Raw genomic sequence first — 22038 nt, 5'->3', positions numbered from 1 at the left:
TTTGAAGAATGTATACGCCATTTGGCAATTCATTGTCACTCGGGGTAAGGAGTTTAATTTAATAGCTTACTCTAGTCGTAGAAGGAACTCCACAAGCTACCATTCCACCCAAAAGGTGTTGGCATTTGAAGATAACAAGAAGTTCAAGAAAGACCACGAAGGCTTAGTTTAGGATGATGCCCCTGCGTGGGATTGATTATTTATATTATTATTTTTTCTCTTATTTTGTAATTCTATTTGATTGATTCATAAAATTTGTACTGAGTGTTTTAGGGGACGATGTAATGTTGTCAAATGACGCTATACATCCTTCAAATCACTAAGTCTACCCTTGGCACAAAAAAAAGGTCAAATATTTGTATAGGACGCGCAATGACTATTTGTATGTTATGTGATATAATTGAGTTTGTCTTCAATCAAAGTAGTGCTCATGTGTTTACTTAATTATTTGTGTTATATTTTGCATTAACCATTATAAATATGAACTAACACTTTTACCTTCTGAGTTTTTCTTCTTTTTAAGCGAGAAGTTGATATATGTCAGAATTTGAAAGTCATTGTTCGACTGAAGTTGCAAGGGACAAGAGGATTCGCAAAACTCAAGTCTTTGTATTTCACAAGACATTAATATCAAGTCAAAAAGATAAATCAGGGGAGTATTTGACTATGAGGTCGCACTCATTTTTTTTATTACTTTGCATGTTGGTCCTGCTCTCACACATTTCTCATATTTTTTCAGGAAAATCGTCCCCGACAACAGTCAGGGATGGTCATAACAATTTGTGGTTCTCGTAGATAATTGGGAGAAGACACAGTGTCGAGAGACATTCAAAAAGAATACAACAACAAGTGGTTATTGTAGAAATTCGGAGGCCACATTTAACAAGCAGTGCAAAGATCGACAGTTAAGAGGATATAAGAATTGCTCCGAGTTTGTCTAAATCTTGAAATTATTTTATGTCTTATCTGAATGAACTACGCGAACCTGATTCTCATCTCGATGAGATACGTAGGCAGTCCTTCTTGGGTTCGATATTTATTCTTTCGAGTTTCAAAAAGAAACAATCAAAAAAAAATCAAAATAATAATATAGTTTGTGCATATTTTCAAAGACATATCTACACAAACTACGCGAACCTGATTCTCATCTCGGTGAGATGCGTAGGCAACCCTTCTTGGGTTCGGTATTCATACTTTTAAATTAAAAAAAAAATTCAAATAGTTTGTGCATATTTTCAAAGAAATATCTGCATGAACTACGCACACCTGATTCTCATCTTGATGAGATACGTATGCAGCCCTTCTTGGGTTCGGTATTTATTCTTTCAAAAAAAAATTATCGTGTACATATTGTAAGAGTCATGTTTTCGGCTCAGTTGGGACCAATGCAGTTAAGAGCATGTAAAAATATTTGATATGATGAAGAGGACTGACTTTTTGGTCAACCATAGATTCTTTGGGTACCTCTCATTTGTAATTTTGTGATGCTTGAAAATTCTCTTGCAGGCATTCAAGATAAGAATAAAATCAACCTCATGGTTTCTCATGTGCATGGTGTGGAGATTTTTTAGATCGAAATTCAATTGCATTGCACTGTTGATTTAGAACTTGGCCTAAATGTTTTTCTAAGCGAAATTCTGAGTATGTTTGGTATGGGAAAGGATTGTAGGCCTTTTTTGACCCGATTGTGCCTTTCAAAGCCTACCAAATAATATTAATCCCTAGTTTTCCCACTTTGAGTCTGAAGCCTCTTCTTTGGACAACCACATTTTAGCCACTTCCCCTTTTGAGTGCTTACATGCACTATCCCTCTTTTGGCCCAACCTTTTTTAGCGCACCAAAGATGTGCAAAATATAACAGATGATCCAAATTTAAAGATGCCAAAGGCGAAAGAGACAAAGTCTCCCAAAGTCAAAGAAACAAAAAAAAATGACTTCTAGAAAAAGAAGAAAAAAGGATGGAAAGAAATAAAGAAAGACAAAAACACCCTTACAAGGTCAATGAAAGATGGAAAGTAAAATACTCCAACAAAAGAGGAGAAAAATTCAAAAGAAAGGGGTGAAATAAAAGAAAAGTTTCAAACAAAAGGACTCAAAAGAAGTCGAAATGAAGGGGTGAAAAAATGAAAAGCTCCAATGAATAAGGATTTAAAAGAAGTCGAAATGAAGGGGTGAAAAAATGAAAAGCTCCAACGAATAAGGATTCAAAAGAAGTCGTAATAAAAAATGGGACACCGAAGAGGATCATACGTCAAAGGCGTATCAATTGTCAAAAGCACGAATTCAGTGTGACGCTCAAGATGAAATTAAGTCACCCTTATTCCAAATAAATATCCTACCCATCTCTAATCCTACATTACAAGTCAATGACATGCCCTACATGATCTCACTCCAAATGTTCTCACATTAGTGGAGATTTACATAAGGGCAAAGCATATGGTATCACAGCTACATGCATTGAACATTCTTGTGAGTATGAGTGCACTTCAAAAATATCCTCAAATAATATGCTTCAAATATGTGTGAAATAAGACTTTTCTTGTTGTGAGGGCAATTGAGACATGAGGATTGGTATAATTCAAAACCTTTGTTTGAAGCAAGGTGAACAAATCTTGTTGATACTTAAGTATGTTTGAGGTATCACTTGAAGTTGTAGGAGTTATCTTGAATTCAATCTTAGTTAGAAAAAGAAAAAAAAAGCGAGATTTACATGCGATCCTAACTCCTAGTACCAATTGTAGTCAAGAATTGACTGTCTCTTTATATTATTTATATTTTTTTAAAAAAAAAAGACAAGAACCCACTCTTTAATATTTTCCAAAACATTTTTTTAAAATTCTTTCCATTAAAAAAAACAAAAGATTTTGTCTTTCCTTTTTGGGTTGTACATTGAAAAAGTGTCATTAGGTTAATCCTGTCAGTGTGAGACGCATATTTTACTTAATTGGGTTGTCCGTCCCAAAAATGTGATATATCTTGTCTTTAGGCTTTGAATATCGCGGAGAATATTATCTTCCTATTTAATCATGTTGATATTGTGTATTTTCTATTGATGATCTTGTCTTAGATTCTTTGTAGTATTCATCATCTACAGGATTTGAACTACATTTGACCTGATTCCTGGCTCGACAGGATATGTAGGTGCCACGACAACTCGATCATATACCCAATGTGATTTTCTTTTCTCCTTGTAATAAAAACTGAGACAGAATTTTTGAGAATATCTCAAAAAATCACAATAAAGATGTTATCTCCAACAAGTCAATATTAGAGATCATTAGAGACTTGTCAAAAGTTCTAACTGGGACAGAATTATTGAGGAAGACCACAAAAATTCCAACAAGTGCTGTCAGAAGTCCAATAGTCAACTTCAAATGATCTCTGGTATCGGTTGAAGTTCAAAGTCGACGTCAGAATTTCCAGCATTATTATGACAGAACCAAAATAAATTTGGGATGTGAGCCACCAGCAACTCATCGTACAAATCTCCAATAAGACATGAGTCACAATAAACATAAAATGGTCAAGAGTAAAGTGATGATTGCTCACATTTGTCGAAGTGATCGGGTATTTTGTACATAATCTCCCTTTAAACTTTTCTTGATCAAGTCGCTAGTTGAAGCGATATTGTGTCTACTAATCATTCATTTCCTAGTACAGGGACAGATGAAAGCATCAAGATGATATCATTTTCAAGACACACGAGCTATCCACCTCGTTACAGTGGACAATCATCGTGTTATCCACCTCGTTACAGTGGACAATCATCGAGTCATCCACCTCATTACAGTGGGCAGTCATCGAGTCATCCACCTCGTTACAGTGGACAATCATCGAGTCATCCACCTCGTTACAGTGGACAATCATCAAACCATCTACCTCGTTACAGTGGACAATCATTGAGTCATTGCAATTTTTTATTTTCCGAGAGGGCCATTGCATTTTTCATTTGCCGAGAGGGCCATTGCATTTTCATTCACCGAGAAGGCCATTGCATTTAAGCCACATCTATTCAAAGGTGAATGATGCTGTAACACCCCAAAAAAAATTTTTAACTAAGACTCGAACCGTTCATCATAGTGAGTGAGATTTTACCGAGGAATTAAAATTTCTTAAGTGTTAAGGTCAATAGATGTAGCACCTTGAGTTCCAAAAAGAATTAAATTGGAAATAGCAAAATCTAAAATTTTACAAGTTAAGCTAAGTATGAGTTTTGGGTTGAATTCAAACGACCATAACTCCTAGCTCAGGATGATTTAGGTGTTCTACCAGTTACCGTAGGAAACATCTTTGAATTATCTTTCCAACGCCGCCGAGTTTGATAAGTTTCAAGGTCGGATGAGTGAGCTATGGCCTTTTGAAGTTAGGCTGTCCAGTTAAGGAAAGTCAAAACCGGGTTTTAGAGGGGTATTTTGGTCTTTTCCTTACCAAAACAGATTTAATTCATTTTTAGTAATATTTTAGGGGTCTAATCTGATTAGGTTCAGTTTTATAATTCTAAAATACACCTAGGGTTTTAGTTGAGAGTTCAAGAAGAGAAAAGAGGAGAAAGAGGAGAAAAGAGGAGAGGATCAAGCGTTCGTCGAGATTTTTGCGTGTTGTAGCGGATTTTCGCCATGGATTTGATCCCTAAGAGGTATGTAAGCTTCCATAGTGTTGGGTTCTTTCACCCACACGCCAATCATGATTTATTCAGCGTAATTTCGTTCTTGAAATTTATGGATTTAAGTTCTTGATGAGTTCTTGAAGTTTATTAAGTTTTGAAGTAAGATTCTGCTTAGGTCAACTTTAAACGACCATATCTCTTAGAATATTAAGAGTTACGTGAGCCATAACCTATCCAATTAAAGGTAATTGAATCTACTTTCCAACCCCACCAATTTCACGTCAATCCAATATCTGAGTAAAAAGTTATGACTATTTTAGTAACCTATACAGTGCTGTTACGAATTAGCCGACGGGAAAATATTGAAAATAATCGGTTTTTGTCTTTTTACCTCCAAGAAAACCATCAACGAATTTCTTGACTAATAAAAAGCTCAAAACAATCAGATTTTCATCTTCACTCATGAAAATCATAATTTTTGGCTATAGAGATTTTAAGAAACTAACTCGAGAATCTCAAGAAAGGTCTTCTTGATTGTTTACCTTCAAGCTAGGGTTTCAAGGCTTCTAATCAAGTTCTTCTTCAAGATTCTTAAAGATTCTTCAAGATTCTTCAATAATCTTGTTCTTCTAGGTATGTAAGGCTATCATAGTGTTGGACTAGTTCGTCCTCACACCCTACATCTACTTTCAGATCAGTAAAAGAGTAATCTAGGAAACTTTCCCTAGATTTGAGTATTCTTGAGATAAGTTGATTTTGAGTTCTTGAATTCACGTTTCTTTTAAAAGTTATATTCCTAATTATCGAATAGCTATATTGTTATTGAGATCCTTCATATCATGAATCATAACTCTTGAATTCATAATTCAAATTCAAGAGAGAGTTAAGAGTAGAGTTCAAGGAAGCCTTTGAGTTCAATTGTGAATCCTTTGAGATCAACTATCGATTTGAACTAAGTTTTGAGGAAGTAAGTCAGAGAATGAGAAGAGTCACATACATGAGTTTCATAATGTTATGTAGACCTACGAGTCAAGTCGTTCATGCCCATAAATTCCGCATGAACTCCAGAAGTTGAGTATCTTTGAGAGGAGTAGTATCTTCAAGTTCTAAGTCTTGAGTATTGAGTTCCTAATCCCCTTTGAGATTATATTTCTAAGCATGGGACTATTACATGTTACCCATAAAGTCTTTGAGTTGAATTGTTCATGCCCATAATTCCGCATGAATCCTATAAGTCGAGCAGTCTTGAGAAGAGAAGTATCTTTGAGTCTTTGAGTTGAGTCGTTCATGCTTATAATTCCGCACGAACCCTCTGAGTTGAGCATTCTTGAAATTAGTAATATCATTGAAGTTCTTGAGTTCCAAGTATTTGAGTTCTATCTATGGTTATTGAAAACCTTGCATTGAGTAGTTCATGTCCATAATTCGGTATGAACCATATTTTAAGAAGTCTTTTACAAACGTTTTAACTTTGTTTTAAGACTTAAGTTTTGAGTTCAGTAAAGAGTAAAGAGTAAAGTTTGAAGTCTTTTTCTTCAAAAGTATATGGGGACTAAGTATTCCCAAAGAGTTTATAAATGTTTTCACATTTAAATAAGAACGGAAACTGAGATTTCCAAAGGGCCTTCGGGCTAGTTTTCAGAAAAGAGTAATAGCTTTCTAAATGAAGCAAGCAGGGAAACTGAGATTTCCAAGATAGCCTTTGAGCTAAGTTTTTGAGCAATTATCTCAAATCAGCAGAAAGAAGTATGTTTTTAAAACATAAGAGCTAGTATATTTTTGGGAGTAGTATTGAGCACCGATATGGGGGAGAGTTTAGACAACTCACAGCCTCCATAAACCATGTAGCCACCATGGGTAGAAAAGGGTCATACTTTTTAGATGAACCTTTTTCGAAATAGACTAGTGGATCCATTAGGCAGTTCAGGTCCTATACCTTTGGCCGGGTATAGGATGCGCTGGCAGCGTGAGGTAGATCGCTGTATCATCACTATAGCTCTTATGTGATGGTTGTCGGTTAGAGAAACTCCCACAGAAGTTATTGTATTTTTATATACATCAGTTTATTGTATTTTTATATACATTTCAGAGTTATGTTGTATCCTTGCATACACACAGATTTCACAGCATGTTTTTAAACAGTTTGTTTCTTTATATTGCACTTGTTTTAAATTGCTTTATGTTGAAATGAGTTCAGTCATATTGAGTTGAGTATTCAAAGTTGAGTATCCAGAGTTGAGTATCCAGAGTCGAATATCATATCTTTGAGTCGAATATCATATCCTTGAGTTGAGTATCTAATCTCTGAGTTGAGTATCTTATCCTTGAGTACTTCTGAGTTGAGTAAGTTTGAGTAGTTTGGAGTATTCCTTGAGTTGAGTAAGATTGAAAAGAGGCAAGTATGTTTCCTTTTTATCAAGTTTCAAGCTTATGTTTATGTTTTAGAATTCCCCTTACATGCTCGTACATTCCACGTACTGAGCCATTTGGCCTGCATCTTTTCATGATGCAGACACAGGTATTCAGGATCATCAACAGGAGCTTCGTTGATACATCCGAGAGTTCGAGTTAGCTATGGTGAGCCTCATTGCTTCCGGAGGATTCCATTTACTTTCAGTTGTTAGAAGGTCGTGGGTATTGTCCAGACTTCCATCATTGTCACTTAGAGTCTTCATAGATAGACAGTAGAGTTTTAGAAGTCTTCATTTATTTTGTTAAATGTTTTAAAGACTAAAGTTGCCTTTTTATGGCGAGTTGTATATATTTTATTATACAGAGTTTTCTTTGGACTTAAAGTTTGTATTTAAGTTTTATGAACTTTTATTTCAGTTTTTAAGCTTTGTATGCTTGAATCAGTTTTCCGCTTGTAGTCAGCCAGGATGAGGGTTCGCTTGGGGACCAGCGATGGTCTTCGAGTGCCGGCCACGTCCAGGGTGTAGGCTCGGGTCGTGACAGATGCGCACCATATCTATTCAACGTTCAAATCGGTGGAAACTTGCGTTGAAAGATATTTGCATCTAAGTCGCATCTATTCGGAGGTAAAGGATGCGCACCATATCTATTCAACGTTCAAGTCGGTAGAAACTTGCGTTGAAAGATATTTGCATTTAAGTCGCATCTATTCGAAGGTGAAGGATGTGCACCCTATCTATTCAACGTTCAAATCGGTGAAAAGTTGCATTGAAAGATATTTGCATTTAAGTCGCATCTATTCGGAGGTGAAGGATATGCACCCTATCTATTCAACATTCAAGTCGGTGGAAACTTGCGCTGAAAGATTTTTGGATTTAAGTCAAATCTATTCAGAGGTAAAGGATGTACACCCTATCTATTTAACGTTCAAGTCGAAGAAAACTTTCGTTGAAAGATATTTGCATTTAAGTCGCATTTATTCAGAGGTGAAGGATGTGCACCCTATTTATTCAATGTTCAGGTCGGTGGAAACCTGTGTTGAAAGATATTTGCATTTAAGTCGCATTATTCGGAGGTGAAGGATGTGCACCCTCTTTATTCAACGTTTAAGTTGGTGGAAACATGCGTTGAAAGATATTTGCATTTAAGTCGCATCTATTCGAAGGTGAAGGATGTGCACCCTATCCATTCAATGTTCAAGTCGGAGGAGACTTGCGTTGAAAGAATTTTTATTCATCCTACCGTTGGACATACATTCAAAATCCTATTGATGGATCATCTTTCTTCATTCGTTCTACCGATGGACATGCATTTTTATCCTACCAATGGATTATCTTAATTTGTCGTATCGTAAGAGATGCTACCTTTTTCCCTGTAATTTTGTCTCTACTAATGAGTTTCATCTTTGTTTTTTCGAGAACATCCAAGAGGATGCATTCTCAGTTGAGCCACAGGTGCGGACTACTTCAACAAGGATGCAACACAGCGTTAAACCTTTTGGAGGCAAGTCCGGGATCGACTTCCACCACATTCCAACCACACTTTTATATAAAGGTCATGTGTTCGGCCAAAATTGGGTTGTCAATTTTTGTTGTCCACGATTTCTTTCATCAATCATATCCAACGAAAGGGACAGTTGTTGACACCCAATTTTGGCCTAACATTTTCAAAATTCGTAACTTTTAAGTTTTATTTATTTAATAATTCAAAATAATTTTTTTATAATTTTAAAATAAGTTTATCGATAACTATCCTTATTTATCAAAATTTAGGATTTTTTATCAGTTAATTTTAAATTCAATTTTTACATGTCATTAGTTACGTTCAATACATTTTTTAATATTCATTTAATTTGTTACATTTGTTAATATTTATTTTGATATTTTGCACATTCTAGAAATTCATTCAAATATGGATAAGATTTGCATACACAGATTGACCAATGAATTTGGGCCACAATCTCGAGCCCATCATTTGAGCCCATTGTATTACAATTGCCTATTTAAGTAATTATTAGGTCAAAAGCAAAGGGTGGATAAAATATTTGAGATAAGATTTAATAATTTTCAGATTTTTAGGGTTTCTTTACTGTTCATTGCCTTTTTGGGCAACCACCCTCGCCGGAGCATTTTCCAACGAGCCACCACCACCCAAAAGATCCCAATTGCTCTGACATGTTCCCTTTCTGATTTTTTTCCGGTGAAAAGTCACCGAACCAAACCCAAAACCCCAAAGCTAATCTTCTTCTTTCTCCAGCCAACAATAGACCAAAACGACCCCATTTTTCTATGTTTTTCGACCAACAACAACCAACACACCAGAAACAACCCAACACAGCGAGCTTCGAGATCCGGTGAACTCCATGAACCAGCGAAACACTAGTCCACATCTCGGTGAACAACCAGCAAAGCACCGATGACCTCCAAAAGCCACCAGCGACCCCAACCCAAACCCCACCGAAAACAACCTCCTAAACCACCGGAAAACCAAATCAGTAGCAAACCACCACTTTCTCCACGCCACCAAATGCCACCACTGTCCAACCACTGTCCAGCCACCTACAACCATGAAACCATAAGTAACCACCACACAATCGAGTTAAAAGCTCACTACCCAAAACCCCACTCATTTTTCACCTTTTTCAGCGAAAAACCCACTAGAAAACGACCATCAGCCGCCACTCCGGCAACATCCAAATACCCACCTGAAACCAGCAAGCCATCGAGCTCAAAGCTCACAACCAGATCTCCGGCTAAAACCCAGGAACCCGAACAAAACCCCATTTCCCCTCTTTTCCAAGTTCAAGCGAGCTAAACTCACGACTCACCAACAATAACTCCGGTGAGGAGTTTCAAACTCCGATGAACCGGAGCAAAGCAGACCCAAGACGCTACTAGTCCCTTCCCCTTTCCCCTTTTGCGATATTTTGTTTATTTTGTAGGTGTTCAAATCTGCACATTCCGGCGAACTAGAGCTTCAAGTTCCATTAAACTCCAACCAACAACGACAACAACAGCTTCATTCTGGTGAAATCCGAAAATAGGACTGCCAACAGAGGTTTGAAACTCCAATAATATCACTATTGTTTTCTATTTTAGTTCTAATTTCATACAAATTTGTTTGGTTTTGTTTTAGGATGCTGTAGTATTTATTTATATATTTTTTATTGACTGTGTTGCTTCCTTTTTATATTATTTCTATGTTTATTTTGTGATACTGTGGTTCTTATGGTTCATGTTATTCATTTTTTATAATTTCGAGAAATTTTGGATTTTTGATGGAATCACCACCTTTGATGTTCTATTTTTTATTAGACTAATTTTATTGTTGTTATGTTGTTTGGATGAGTACACTTATGTTTTAGTTTTGTTTTATTTGATAAATATATCGTATGGTGATTTGTTAAAGTTTACTATTTGTTAAATTGTATATATTACTGTTAGTTTTATTATCATATTACTGTTGTTGCTTTTTATTACTATTCTATTATTATGATTGTTATTATTACTTTTTATTATTTTTTTTATTATTATTATTATTATTTGTTATGGTGAATATATAAGTTTTGTTTGTTACTGTCCAATTTGGTGGCTATCAATGTTGCTTCAAATCTTCATTATTTTAATATATTATTGTTGATGAATGTCCACGTTCTTTGCTCACTGTAATTTGTCGTTAATTTAATAGAAAATATTTGCAAAACTTTTGTTAAAAATGTTAGAACCACATTTAGGATTAATTTAGACTATTTGTTATCTTAATTATTATTTTTTGTTTCTTTTGGTTCTTTGTTAAATTGATCTCTAGTAGTAAATGTTAAATTGGCCAATGAAAAAATTTCTCCGTCTATTTTCGAGGCCTCCCTTTTTTTTTAAAGACAGAAATTTAGTTAAAGTTTATATATGTTGTATGTTAAAATTGGTCGATGAAGAAATTACCGTTGATTTCCAAGGCCTTCCATGTTAATAAGACGGATTTTTATTTTTTAATTATTATTTAATTCGTTTATTTTTGTTCATATTTATTTAGTACTAACACTTTTACTAAGTGTCTTTACAGGTATCCAGATTTGCTTCCCATTGAAGCTATTCGAACGGAGTTCGAATTATAATTTTTATTTATTATTGTGTATATTATTGACGTCAGGCAAACTTAGGTCGTTTCTTATTATTGTTTTATTTTATTATTTGTGTAAATTACTTGTATATTTGTTTTTATCTCCTCCTCAATTTGAAAAAAAATGAATTCAGTCGGGACCCATAATTGTGGATTTCGACCTAACACCTTCCCTTTGGAATGACTTGAATCCCTTACCTAGAATCTAATGGTTTCGTAGACATTTTTAATTGGTTTCCTAGTTTTTCCTAAAATTAGGTGGCGACTCCTTTAAAACTCTTTTTTTTCTTAAATTTTTTTAAGAATTGAATTAATTGATTATTTTTCGAGTCACCGCAACGTTTTACCTTATTTAAATAGAGTAGGGATGTAAACAAAGGATCTCCGGCAAACACCTGAACAAAAGAAACACAGAACAGCTTAAGGTTAAATGAGCAGAACTAAAATGAGAGGTTTTTACCTTTTTGCAGGCAGCGAACTTGGAACAAAAACGGCGACGAGCTGGAAAGTATTCTCCCACCAATGACCAAGCTACGATGGGATTGAAAGATATATTTCAACCACCAGCTTGAGGAGGAGTGTTATGAACAATGGAGCTAAGAGTTACTTACAGTGAACAACAAAGTCACAAAATTAGTAATAGAGTTAGTTACAGTTAGGTACAGTTAAGTTAAGTTAACTAACCTAGATGGTCAAGGTCTTGAGTCGGTGAGATGTACTATTTATGTAATGTAGAATAGATATTTTGTAATAATGAAACAATATGATTTCAATATAGTTTCTCAGCTTCTCCTTTCTCAGCTATGAATTGAAACTTAACTGAAAGCCCAATAATTAATCATAAGAGTTAGTATATAAATTGAGCTAGAGAAAGTAATAGATAAAATCAATATTATACTCGTGTACATAACTTTTAGATAATGTCATTACACACATGTACAAAATAATGAATGGATATAATAATTATTATACAAATAAATAAATAGACCAAATTCAGAGCCCTGAAGTGAATGGCACACCAGTAGAAGGCAACCATGATCGACCACCTACAAGATTTGCAACAGTAAACTTTGAAGCCTCTTTTGCATCGGTAATAACATGGTAACCAGGCCATTTTACCCTATACCTAGTTGAAGCCCCTGGTCCAAAGTTACCATACTCTCCATAATACAAAGTTTTGAATGCGAAATCCGAATTTAGCCAGGGTAACCATCCTGATGGACTAACCAAACGATCAATATAAGACCTCAATATAACTGTCCTTGAATATTCCTGCCACGGACGTCCCATATATGTCTTAAATGCTCGAACCACAGGCGCAAGATCAGGTGCTGCTGTTATTCTTGAATTGTGAATTGATATACCAGTGTTCTGAAAAGGATCACCCCTGCCTTGTGCTGTGATCACATTGACTTGACCTACTAAGGGTCTTCGGACGTAGATGACACAATTTTGGAAAACAACTGCAGCGTTACCGAATATAAAATCTATCGTGCCATAAACATGACATGTTTTGTAAAATTGTCGTTGGGATTGGACAAATATTGTGTCTTGATATCCTTCGAAACCACATGCGTAGAATACCGAAAGATCAGAGGCTGATCGGAGAGCGACTGCTTGACCATTTTTCGGACCGGCTGTGTTTCGGAATGTGATGCCACGCGCAATGAATCCACTTCCATCAACACCTGGAATTAAAATAACGTTATTTTGGAAAATAAGTAATTAATTAAAGAAGTTGTGTTATTTTAGAGAAATGGTTAACGTGGACTAAAAACTTGTATTAGTTGGACAAAGTAAGGTTACGACTCGTGGGAATAAATTGATGTAGAAGCAAAATATAATAATGCTGAAATTATTTATGTTCCAGGTCATTATTACGTACTTTGATCATTAGTATGAGGATCCTTCACTTGGAAGTAGGACAAAACTTGGCATGCAATAACAATAATGTCAAATATAAATTGCATAGAATAACATTTTCTAAACCGACCTTATAAGGTGATGAAATGACAACATTGCTAAATTGCCTTGATATTAGTGTCAATATATTGGCCTGGTTGTTTTAGTTTGACTGTTAAAAAAATTAAGAAAATAAAAAAGATTTTTAAATTTTATGATGTTAAATTAAAGATTTGTGTAATATATCAAATATCTTTTGAATCTGTGGTGTATATATATATACACACACTACTGTATGTAAGATTTTTGTCCAAAGAATTACTTACTAAATGTAGAAAGTGATATTATTTTCATAAATAGACAAAAAAAAAAGAAAGTAAGACTAATTCAATTAAAAGTGGAGTACTTCACAAAAAGTGGTCAATTTAAAGGAAAGTTCATTTGGCTGAAATTTAAAGTTTCCCCTCTTCGATATTTGCCAAAAAGTTATAACTGAAACTATCGACAAATTAAGGAATTTTCCTTTTTACGTAGTTCATTGGGGACAAAATTGACGACACTATTCATAATTGTTTTGTTGCTTTAAAGAAATAAAACTTCTTATGAAATCAATCAGTAAATACGTGCTTTTTGTTTGAAAAATATCAAAGATTATATTTGAATAACTTGAAAATAATTGCCTTCGGAAAGAAGCCTAATTAGAATGGTAACACGTGAAGCATGCAAATATTGCAGCAAAGTGGCCCGCCAAATTAAAGTATATAGCATATCTTTAGCTTTACTTCAAGACTTCAAGTACTTGAAGTAAATTAGAGCTTGCCTAATTACTTGCAACTTCTCTAATACTATTCAACTCTTGATTAGTAATTAGTATCCATGCTAAAAATATTAAAGAATTAATTCACCCAAAAAAGTAAAAATAAAAAGAAGTAAAGGGTAAGATCTTTTTAAAAATTATTACTCCGTCCGTCTATCTTTACTTGTTCACTAAATTATTTTGAGATGTCCAACATTATAAAATCATTGAATAATTTATCATTTTGTGTTTATTTTACCCTTGCTATTAAATACTATTCATTTTTCAATGTTTAGATGACTTATATTTAATAAGGGTGATTTAGTGAAATTACCCCTATGCCAAGTCAATAGTGGACAACTATCGTTGAACAGAAGAAGTAGTACTTCATCCATGCCAAATTTAATGACATCTTTCAAATTTCAAAAGTTAATGAATTTTTCTTTTACCGCTAGTTTTTCATATATATTTAAAATAGTTTGAATTGTTACTATTGTGACTTATAATACTTTTATGTATATATATGTTAATTTTTTTTAAAGACTCTAAAGATTTAATATATGTCAAAATTCACGATCAAAATTAAGAAATTTAACTCTCGCAATCTGAATTATGTCATATAAACTGAAATTGAAGGAATATTGTATTTTAACCTATTGTTACTAGGAATGAGAGGAAGAGGTGAGAATAGGTTTCACCAATTTTATTACGGCATTTTCTTCTTGATCACTAAATCGGTATTAATAAAAAACAGTCACACCAAATGAAAGATGAAGGAGGAGCCTCATATTAACGGGGTCATATTGAAAGTTACACTTTAAATGACCTGATATTAACGGGGATATATCTATTCTAAAAATAATGGTACACGTGAATTCATGATTTTTTGTTTAAACTAGTACAATAAGGATGAATTAGGAACAGAGATGGGAGCTTACCAACAGTTGCAGTACTGTAAGTTGTGAAACCTCCTGCTGCACTTCGGCTGCCTGTAATTATTGTGTATCTCAAACCAGCACCAACTAACATGATCTTACTCATTGAAGGTCCTATCGCCACATTTTCTCTATAAACACCTTTTTTAATATATATAATTGTCCTCTCATCTGAAACTTTGTTTGCGGCCGCATTAACTGCAGCCTGAATGGATCGGAAATTTCCCGATCCATCTTGTGCCACCACGTAAATTGCCTTGGAAGCCAAGCTCCTCGTCGAAGATTGTAACAACTTTCTTTCCCTAGACGTAACCCAACTTGGAAATCCACCAATTTCTGTTGAGTTTTGTGAATTAACTAACTCTCCATTTATAGCCAAAGAGTTGCTAATAAGCTGTGAGACATTAGCGGATAAAGTTGGGTGTAGTACATTTGAAACGTTGAGCTGAGTTGAACCCGATAGACATGTCTCAATATTTGTTAACGAGGCACTAAGCCAAGTTTGAGCATCGAATTCGGTACAAGAAGTTGAGTTAGATCCAATGCCATGAAGAGTACGGTTTAATTGATGGATGGTATCGTCGATAAGCTTGTCACAATCCATCCAGACTAGTTTCTTTCGTTTTCCACGAAAGTGTTGGCCGTTATTTTTGGAATGGTTTTGTACTAGAAGAGCTTGTTCCAGGGCAACTTCTGTAGTCATGGTTAGAAAATCGGCTTTACATTTTGGCTTGTAAGTACGTTGGAGTGTGGCGTCGGACATGAAATACTTGCATGGTTCAGGATGAGGAGTGGTGCTACACCACCAGCTAATATCATCACTTGTGGATTCTTCAATGGAATAGGATTGGTGTAGGAAGAAAGAGAAGGAAAAGAATATAAAGAGTACTAGCTTATAATTATAAGTTGTCATTGTGGTACAGTAGTATGTTGTTTTGTGTTGTGTTTTGTTGTTTAGAAGTATTTTGGAAATAGGAATGAAGGATCATTTAATGATGGGGTTGGTGTCTTTTTATACTAAGTGGAAAACAAATTAATTTTGTAAAGGAATGTCTAATGTCAAATGTCAGTTGGCTTATTGAAATGTGAAGCAAGAAATGCAATCACAAGATATAATTAAAGTCAAGGTTGATATTCAAAACAATAGTGTCTTTACTTCATTTTGAGATCCTTGCTTCTGTCGATCACGGCAAATGTACTCAATATATCTGGTGGGAGGGGGTGTGCCCTTTCTGGTCTTATATTGCTGCGTCCATGAATTGATCATTCAAATTTAACTTTTACAAATTCTTCGTGATAATTATTATATTTATATGAAACTATCATCAATTCAAAACATAATGTTTTTAATAAGATTATATATAGTGATATTTTACCTATATATACCCATGTCCCAATAACATTTACCTAGGTTACATCCGTCTATATCCATGATCCATGAGAAGCCGCACTTTAAAATTACTAGTTAAATTTGTATTTCTTCTATCTTAATTTATGTGACATCATTTGATTTGGTATAAAGTTTAAAAAAGAAAAGAAAAACTATTGAAATTTGTGGTCTAAAACACTCATTGACCATTTGTGTGAATATACAAAGGAGATTATTAAAGTTTATTTATGGCTAATTATAAAAGATAAGGATTTTTTCTTAACGAACTTATAAGGTGTCACATAAATTGAGACAGAACAAATAATTTATAACGTGAATAGTTGGTAATGTCAAAGAAAATCTTGGTATAATATTTAAATTATGGTAGCAGTCTTTCAATGTAAATATAAATCTTTCTACAGCGTGTAGATTGACCTTGCTGAATTGCTTAGCGTTCTATGCGCTAACCCTATATATTTTAATGAAGAAAAGGGTTTCCATTACATGAATTAATTGCATATACACTTGTTCTCCCTCTGATATGATTAATATGGATTTGGCGGCTACCTGCTTGTTTACGTCAACCCTAAGAATTGACACAAGGAACCGTCTTTATGTGTTGAGTGTCCTCCATACATATCTTTGATAATTAACTTGATGCTCAAGCTTGAAGGAAGACATGTCAGAGTTAGGAATTTGGGGGTTGTAAATTTTATGTGAGAAGAAAAAAACATTGCAAAAGCATGCTTCTTTTAAAAAGGAAAGAGACCAGTAGATATGAATCCATAATTTTTAAAATATAATGAGTTCAATGAAAAAAAAATCTTTAAAAAAATAATTAGAATTTTATATCCAATTTATCGACACATATCAAATATTGACTAAAGTTATTATATAACCAGTACCATATAATAATATTTTAATAATAATTCCGCAATGATCATTTCCACTTAAGTGGAAACCCCCAGATGTCTAATATGCCATGTATTAGGGGATTGTCCATGTGCTTGTACGTTCCTGCTACGCAATCCTCAACCGATCATGGAATACGTATCACTTTAACTACTAGAATTGTTTTCCTAAACCTGATCTGTAATGTGTACGCACTTGAGAGTGCCAATCTGTGATTTATTTATTTTTACATTACACCTTATTCTTAATTCTTAATTGCTATACTTTTTACATTCAAAGCCGCCTTATAAATAATTTTTCAGATTTATATAGTTCTTACAATACTCCCAATCAAGTAATTAAGTGGACCTAAAGCTAGGGATTGAAGGTGAATTTTCTAAAATAGCGTTGAATTTTGCGTTTGGTACGTTTAGAAGATGAGTACTTTGAGTTTTCCAGGAACGGAAGATGTAATTATAATTAAATTTCGACTTAGGGCTTGATTGATCAAGATATCGAAACAGCCTTTTAAAAGAATGGTACAATCTGAATACTATATACATTTATACGATATACATATACCTACTGCACAGTTAATATAAATGTACAATAGATACATGTGTATCTAAATTATTCACTTTTAGATATTGTTGTTATATATATTTTTATATACAAGTGTATTTAAAGGATATAACTCAGATACATGATCATGTAAAGTAAATACAAATATACTTTAGGAAATCATTTAAAGAAAAATAACCTTGGATGCATGCACATTTTATAAGATAGACATATGATACATGCAAGGATGTAAGTGTAGTTGGTACATAGATGAAAAAGTTCTCAGATAAATGCAGGGAAAATGGTTAGATTAATCAAATAGATATTGTCCCCTTAATTAGAACGTTGATTGAAATCTATCTCAGATACATGTATTTAGACGCAACAAATACATTATCTGAGGGGAAAATAATGGGAAGTTTCGTAATAATGAAAAGTAGATGGAAGGAAGGTAGTTAGGTACGTACTAAATTAGTGGAATTTTTGTAAGTTTTACTTAAAGGAAGAGAGAGGGGACCCAATTAGGTTCTAGGCCCAATCAGTATTGTGTTCAGGCCTTTGGCCCAAAGACTATATCCCTGTCCTAGTCTATTTTTGAGTTTGAAGCCCATTACTGCTGCTGAATTATGGAAGCCCATATTTTAACTTTAAACTGACTACGGCTTGAAACAGAAAACAGGGAAAAGGACGATATAATCACATAAGCCTAAATTGAATGTCAAGGGAAACAAATGCACCTTTTAGCAATTGTCTTAATACTTGTCAATCACATACTCAATTCTGAAAATAAATGGAGGAGGAGAAATAAACGCACTCAGAACCTTTATACCTAGCTACAACAGAGGAAATGAGAACTACATGTCTCAGACCGGGTTGATTCGCTAGTAGATGGCCCTGCATTCAAGCAATCAATCATTATTTTCGTTGGATACTTCGAAACAGTAGAAGTCTTAACATTTATACAATGAGTTATGCTATTCTGTAGTTGTCTTAATTAATTAGCTTAATAATTGTAATTAGATATAATGAAATTAGGTAATTAGCACCATAATCATTGGTGTTGGGTTCTGAAGGTTGATTAGGGCGTCATGCGAAAACTTACAATTGCAATCAAGACAGTGATAAATTAGATGACAAATAAAGTGATACTAAAACATAATATGATTAATATGAAAACTAATTTAAAAGAAAAATATTATAACTGTTGAGAGAATAAATCTCCCCATAAACTAAACTCTTTAAATGTCTACATTGTGGATACTATTGTGTTATGCTATGAGAATAGGGATCTTCAATTTATAAATCTCCAAACATTTCCTCTAAGGAAAGAATAAACTAAATATGGAAGAAAATTATATTTTCCTTTTAGAAAAAGTTAAAGCATTTATGGTAATACTTTGACTTTTCTTTAAGGAAAAAATAAACTTCAAATAAGGTAAGAAAATCAGAGCAAAACCCTAACAATTGGCTCTGTCTTCTCTGTGGAAAAAATCATACGACGTTAATCTTATTTACTATTCTTGTTTTAGTCATAATTAGTACCCCTAGTATAAATAACCAAACAAATCTCTTGAATTGGACATCGTTTGTTGGCATAATCATAATAGTTAAATCAATAGCTTGTCAATAATTAAGTCTTTGTGGGATCGATTAACTAGATTGTTTACAATCACTTTATTACGATCAAATACACTTGTGTGTATTGAGAGATAACATTTTTTTTATTGCTTAATGTGTTACATTTACAACCTATAAATAAGTAGTTTGTACACAATTGTAAGGCATTTGATATCAAGGAATACAATAGCAATTTACTTCATTTTACATCATTTATCCGTTGAAGAAGGACGAAGTTGACGATTGGAACATGTCAAAGGAACAGGTTCAACGAAGCTGACTGACGTGTCTGCCGCAAGTGTTGATGAAGAAGGAAGCTGACGATTGGAACAAGTCAAAGGAACAGGTCCAACGAAGCTGATTGACGAGTTTACAACACTGCTCTAGAATTAGAGTCGCACTAGGATTAGACTACTTAATTAATTAGGATTATATAACGACTAGGATTAGATTATGATTAGGATTATAGTACAACTAGGATTAGATTATTTGTATTTGCATTATTATTATTATATAGTAATAATAGGTATTGTAGTACGACTCTAAGTATAGTTAACTTAGGACTCTACAATTCTCTCCTATATAAGGAGGTTGTAACTCAACATTATTTTTATCAATACAATCATTGATTTCTCTAATCCTAGACGTGAGGTTTTCTACATTATCTACTAATCATTTTTAGATCTAAAGCTCAAAAACACTTTAATAACACTGGATCCAGTGAAAACATTCATCATCGGAGTATTAAAGCTTCATTCAACTCTTTTTATTTTCTTTATTATCTTTATTTCGCTTTTACTTCTCTTTTCAGATATATTTAATTGTAAATAATCAAAGCTAACCTGATAAATTAAAAAAGGTGTGTTTTTGACCTTATATAAATTCAATTGTACTATTTTTCCGATAAACATCGGTGTATTTGCCCACTATCTACGCACAAAAGTTAAAGGGACAAAGAGATTAAAGCATCCACATCATGACCCATTTTATACTAGTAAAATTTCATTCTCACTTATATAAATATAGTTTCCATCAAACCAAAACTTTTACACAAAAAAGGAAAAAAAAAAAAAACCCAAACCACATAAGCTCAAAATGTGAAAACATAAATTAAACTATAGCTCTTAATGCTTTGCAGCAAATTGGTTAATCAACGCCAAAGCATTGCTAGTAACCTGAGTTACATGAGTAACTCTGGCTCTAATCGAAGTCTTAATCCTACCATTCAAAGCCCTTCCAGCGAACCCATCTGCACAGGTATTTTCATTTGTAATAGCCGCACTAATCCATGTCTCAATATTACTCATACGCCACTGAAAATCCTTCCCACGTGCACTCCCCATACTTTTAAGTTCTTTAACAGATTTATTGATCCTATCAATTGTCTCACTCATTTCCTCCAAACAATCTTTTAGAGCTGCGTATTCTCTTTGTTTCAAACCTTTAAACTTGTTTAGTTTGGTGATGAAAGTGTGGGCGGATTGTGCCCTGTCCAGACTTACTGACAAGGCTGTTTGTGCTAGCTGCTGCGGGCTACGTTTGATGTTTGGTGCGTAAACTGCTAGGGAAGTAACGCATACTTGTGGGTATGTGGTGATTTTGCATGAACTTTTGATAAAGCTTGTGGGCAGTGCGGTTGAATTTGCACTGAAATTGAAGAGAGAGAGGAAAGCTGCTAGCAGTATAAGTTTGAGTGCTGCCATTTGAAATGGGTTGTTGGGGGGATATGAGTAAATTAGGGGGAATGGTGTTTGGATTTATAAAGGAATTGGAATTGGGAAATGGGACCCAACATTAGTAATCTTTTCTCAATTAAAGACCAAAAGATGTTGGTTGATTATTATTTCCCGCCACGTCTATATTAATTTAATATTTTAAATATATAAAAAGAATTATAAATTATAATTTTTTTGGGTGTCTATTTTTAATTGTTGCATTTTTTAAAAAATTAATTTGATTGATTTGTTAAGTTAAATTATCTTATATTAATTTAATATTTTTAAATAAAAAATTAAACTATATAAAAAGTAGTACTCCTATAAATTATAATTTTTTTGATATAAATATGATGAAAAAATATATCATAAAATATTAGTTAAAATTCTTTTAAATATTTTTATTTAAAAAAAAATCAAGATAACTAGAAATAAAGGAAGCATATGAAAAAGAATGATGCGCCGCGTAGACTAGGTCGGTGAGTAGCGTGTTCTTCTCATGAATGATGGGTCCTTAACAAGCCGTACACTTATCAACCGAATTATAAGGATACATGTGAACACGTGACATTCATATATTTGCGCGTAATAAAATAAAATGGTCCTCCCTTTTGTTCTAATCCAATTCAAAAGATATTACTCTATTTTAAAAAATATATATAATTTATTTTTTATGTGGATATTTAATATCATACTATTACAAAATAATTTAATATATTTAACATATTTTTAATTTAAAATTATAAAATTTAAAAGTCTTTTTAATTGCTTTAAGCTTTCTATCAAGTTAAAACAAAATAAGCAAATTGAAAACGATATCCTCTTTCACCTTGCTTTTGTTGACCATAGACTTTGTATATTATTTAAAAAATAATAAATGAAATACATATTTTATCATGATATTTTATTGATTGATAAATAATGTATTTAGTGGACTTCAAATATCATTTACAATAGATAGTTACTAATAAAAATAAAATAAAAAAATAAATTTACTTTTTTTTAATATATAAAAGTGAACAAGTAAAATTAAAATTTATTTTTAATATAATAAGTACATATATAATTTAGATGGAGATAAATTATTAGGCATAATCTTTGATATTTCTTGATACCGT

The 22038-nt window shown here is 33.3% G+C and overlaps 2 protein-coding genes across 2 annotated transcripts; both read right to left on the bottom strand.

Moving 5' to 3' along the window:
• Positions 1-12026: 12026 nt before the first annotated feature.
• On the bottom strand, positions 12027-15680 carry LOC125875038 (probable pectinesterase/pectinesterase inhibitor 33). The gene is made up of 2 exons (XM_049556096.1): positions 14771-15680; positions 12027-12822 (listed from the first exon to the last, which is right to left on the bottom strand). The coding sequence occupies exons 1-2, from the start codon at positions 15678-15680 to the stop codon at positions 12128-12130; spliced, it is 1605 nt and encodes a 534-aa protein (XP_049412053.1). The 3' UTR covers positions 12027-12127.
• A 4509-nt stretch (positions 15681-20189) lies between these two features.
• Positions 20190-20945, bottom strand: LOC125875039 (21 kDa protein-like). Its single transcript, XM_049556097.1, has one exon. It carries the CDS (start codon positions 20906-20908, stop codon positions 20330-20332), a length of 579 nt encoding a protein of 192 aa, XP_049412054.1. The 5' UTR covers positions 20909-20945; the 3' UTR covers positions 20190-20329.
• Positions 20946-22038: the final 1093 nt, after the last annotated feature.

This window comes from Solanum stenotomum, chromosome 8 (assembly GCF_019186545.1).
Source record: "Solanum stenotomum isolate F172 chromosome 8, ASM1918654v1, whole genome shotgun sequence".
Taxonomy (NCBI): domain Eukaryota; kingdom Viridiplantae; phylum Streptophyta; class Magnoliopsida; order Solanales; family Solanaceae; genus Solanum; species Solanum stenotomum.
Note: the sequence above shows the minus strand (reverse complement) of the source record. Positions and strands in the feature narration are given on the sequence as shown.

Excerpts from the sequence above, each read along its gene's own strand:
- LOC125875039 (XM_049556097.1), bottom strand. The coding sequence starts at position 20,908 with ATGGCAGCACTCAAACTTATACTGCTAGCAGCTTTCCTCTCTCTCTTC.
- LOC125875038 (XM_049556096.1), bottom strand. The coding sequence starts at position 15,680 with ATGACAACTTATAATTATAAGCTAGTACTCTTTATATTCTTTTCCTTC. Across the intron at positions 12,823-14,770 it reads TTACAGTACTGCAACTGTTG|GTGTTGATGGAAGTGGATTC; the intron begins GTAAGCTCCCAT and ends TTTTAATTCCAG.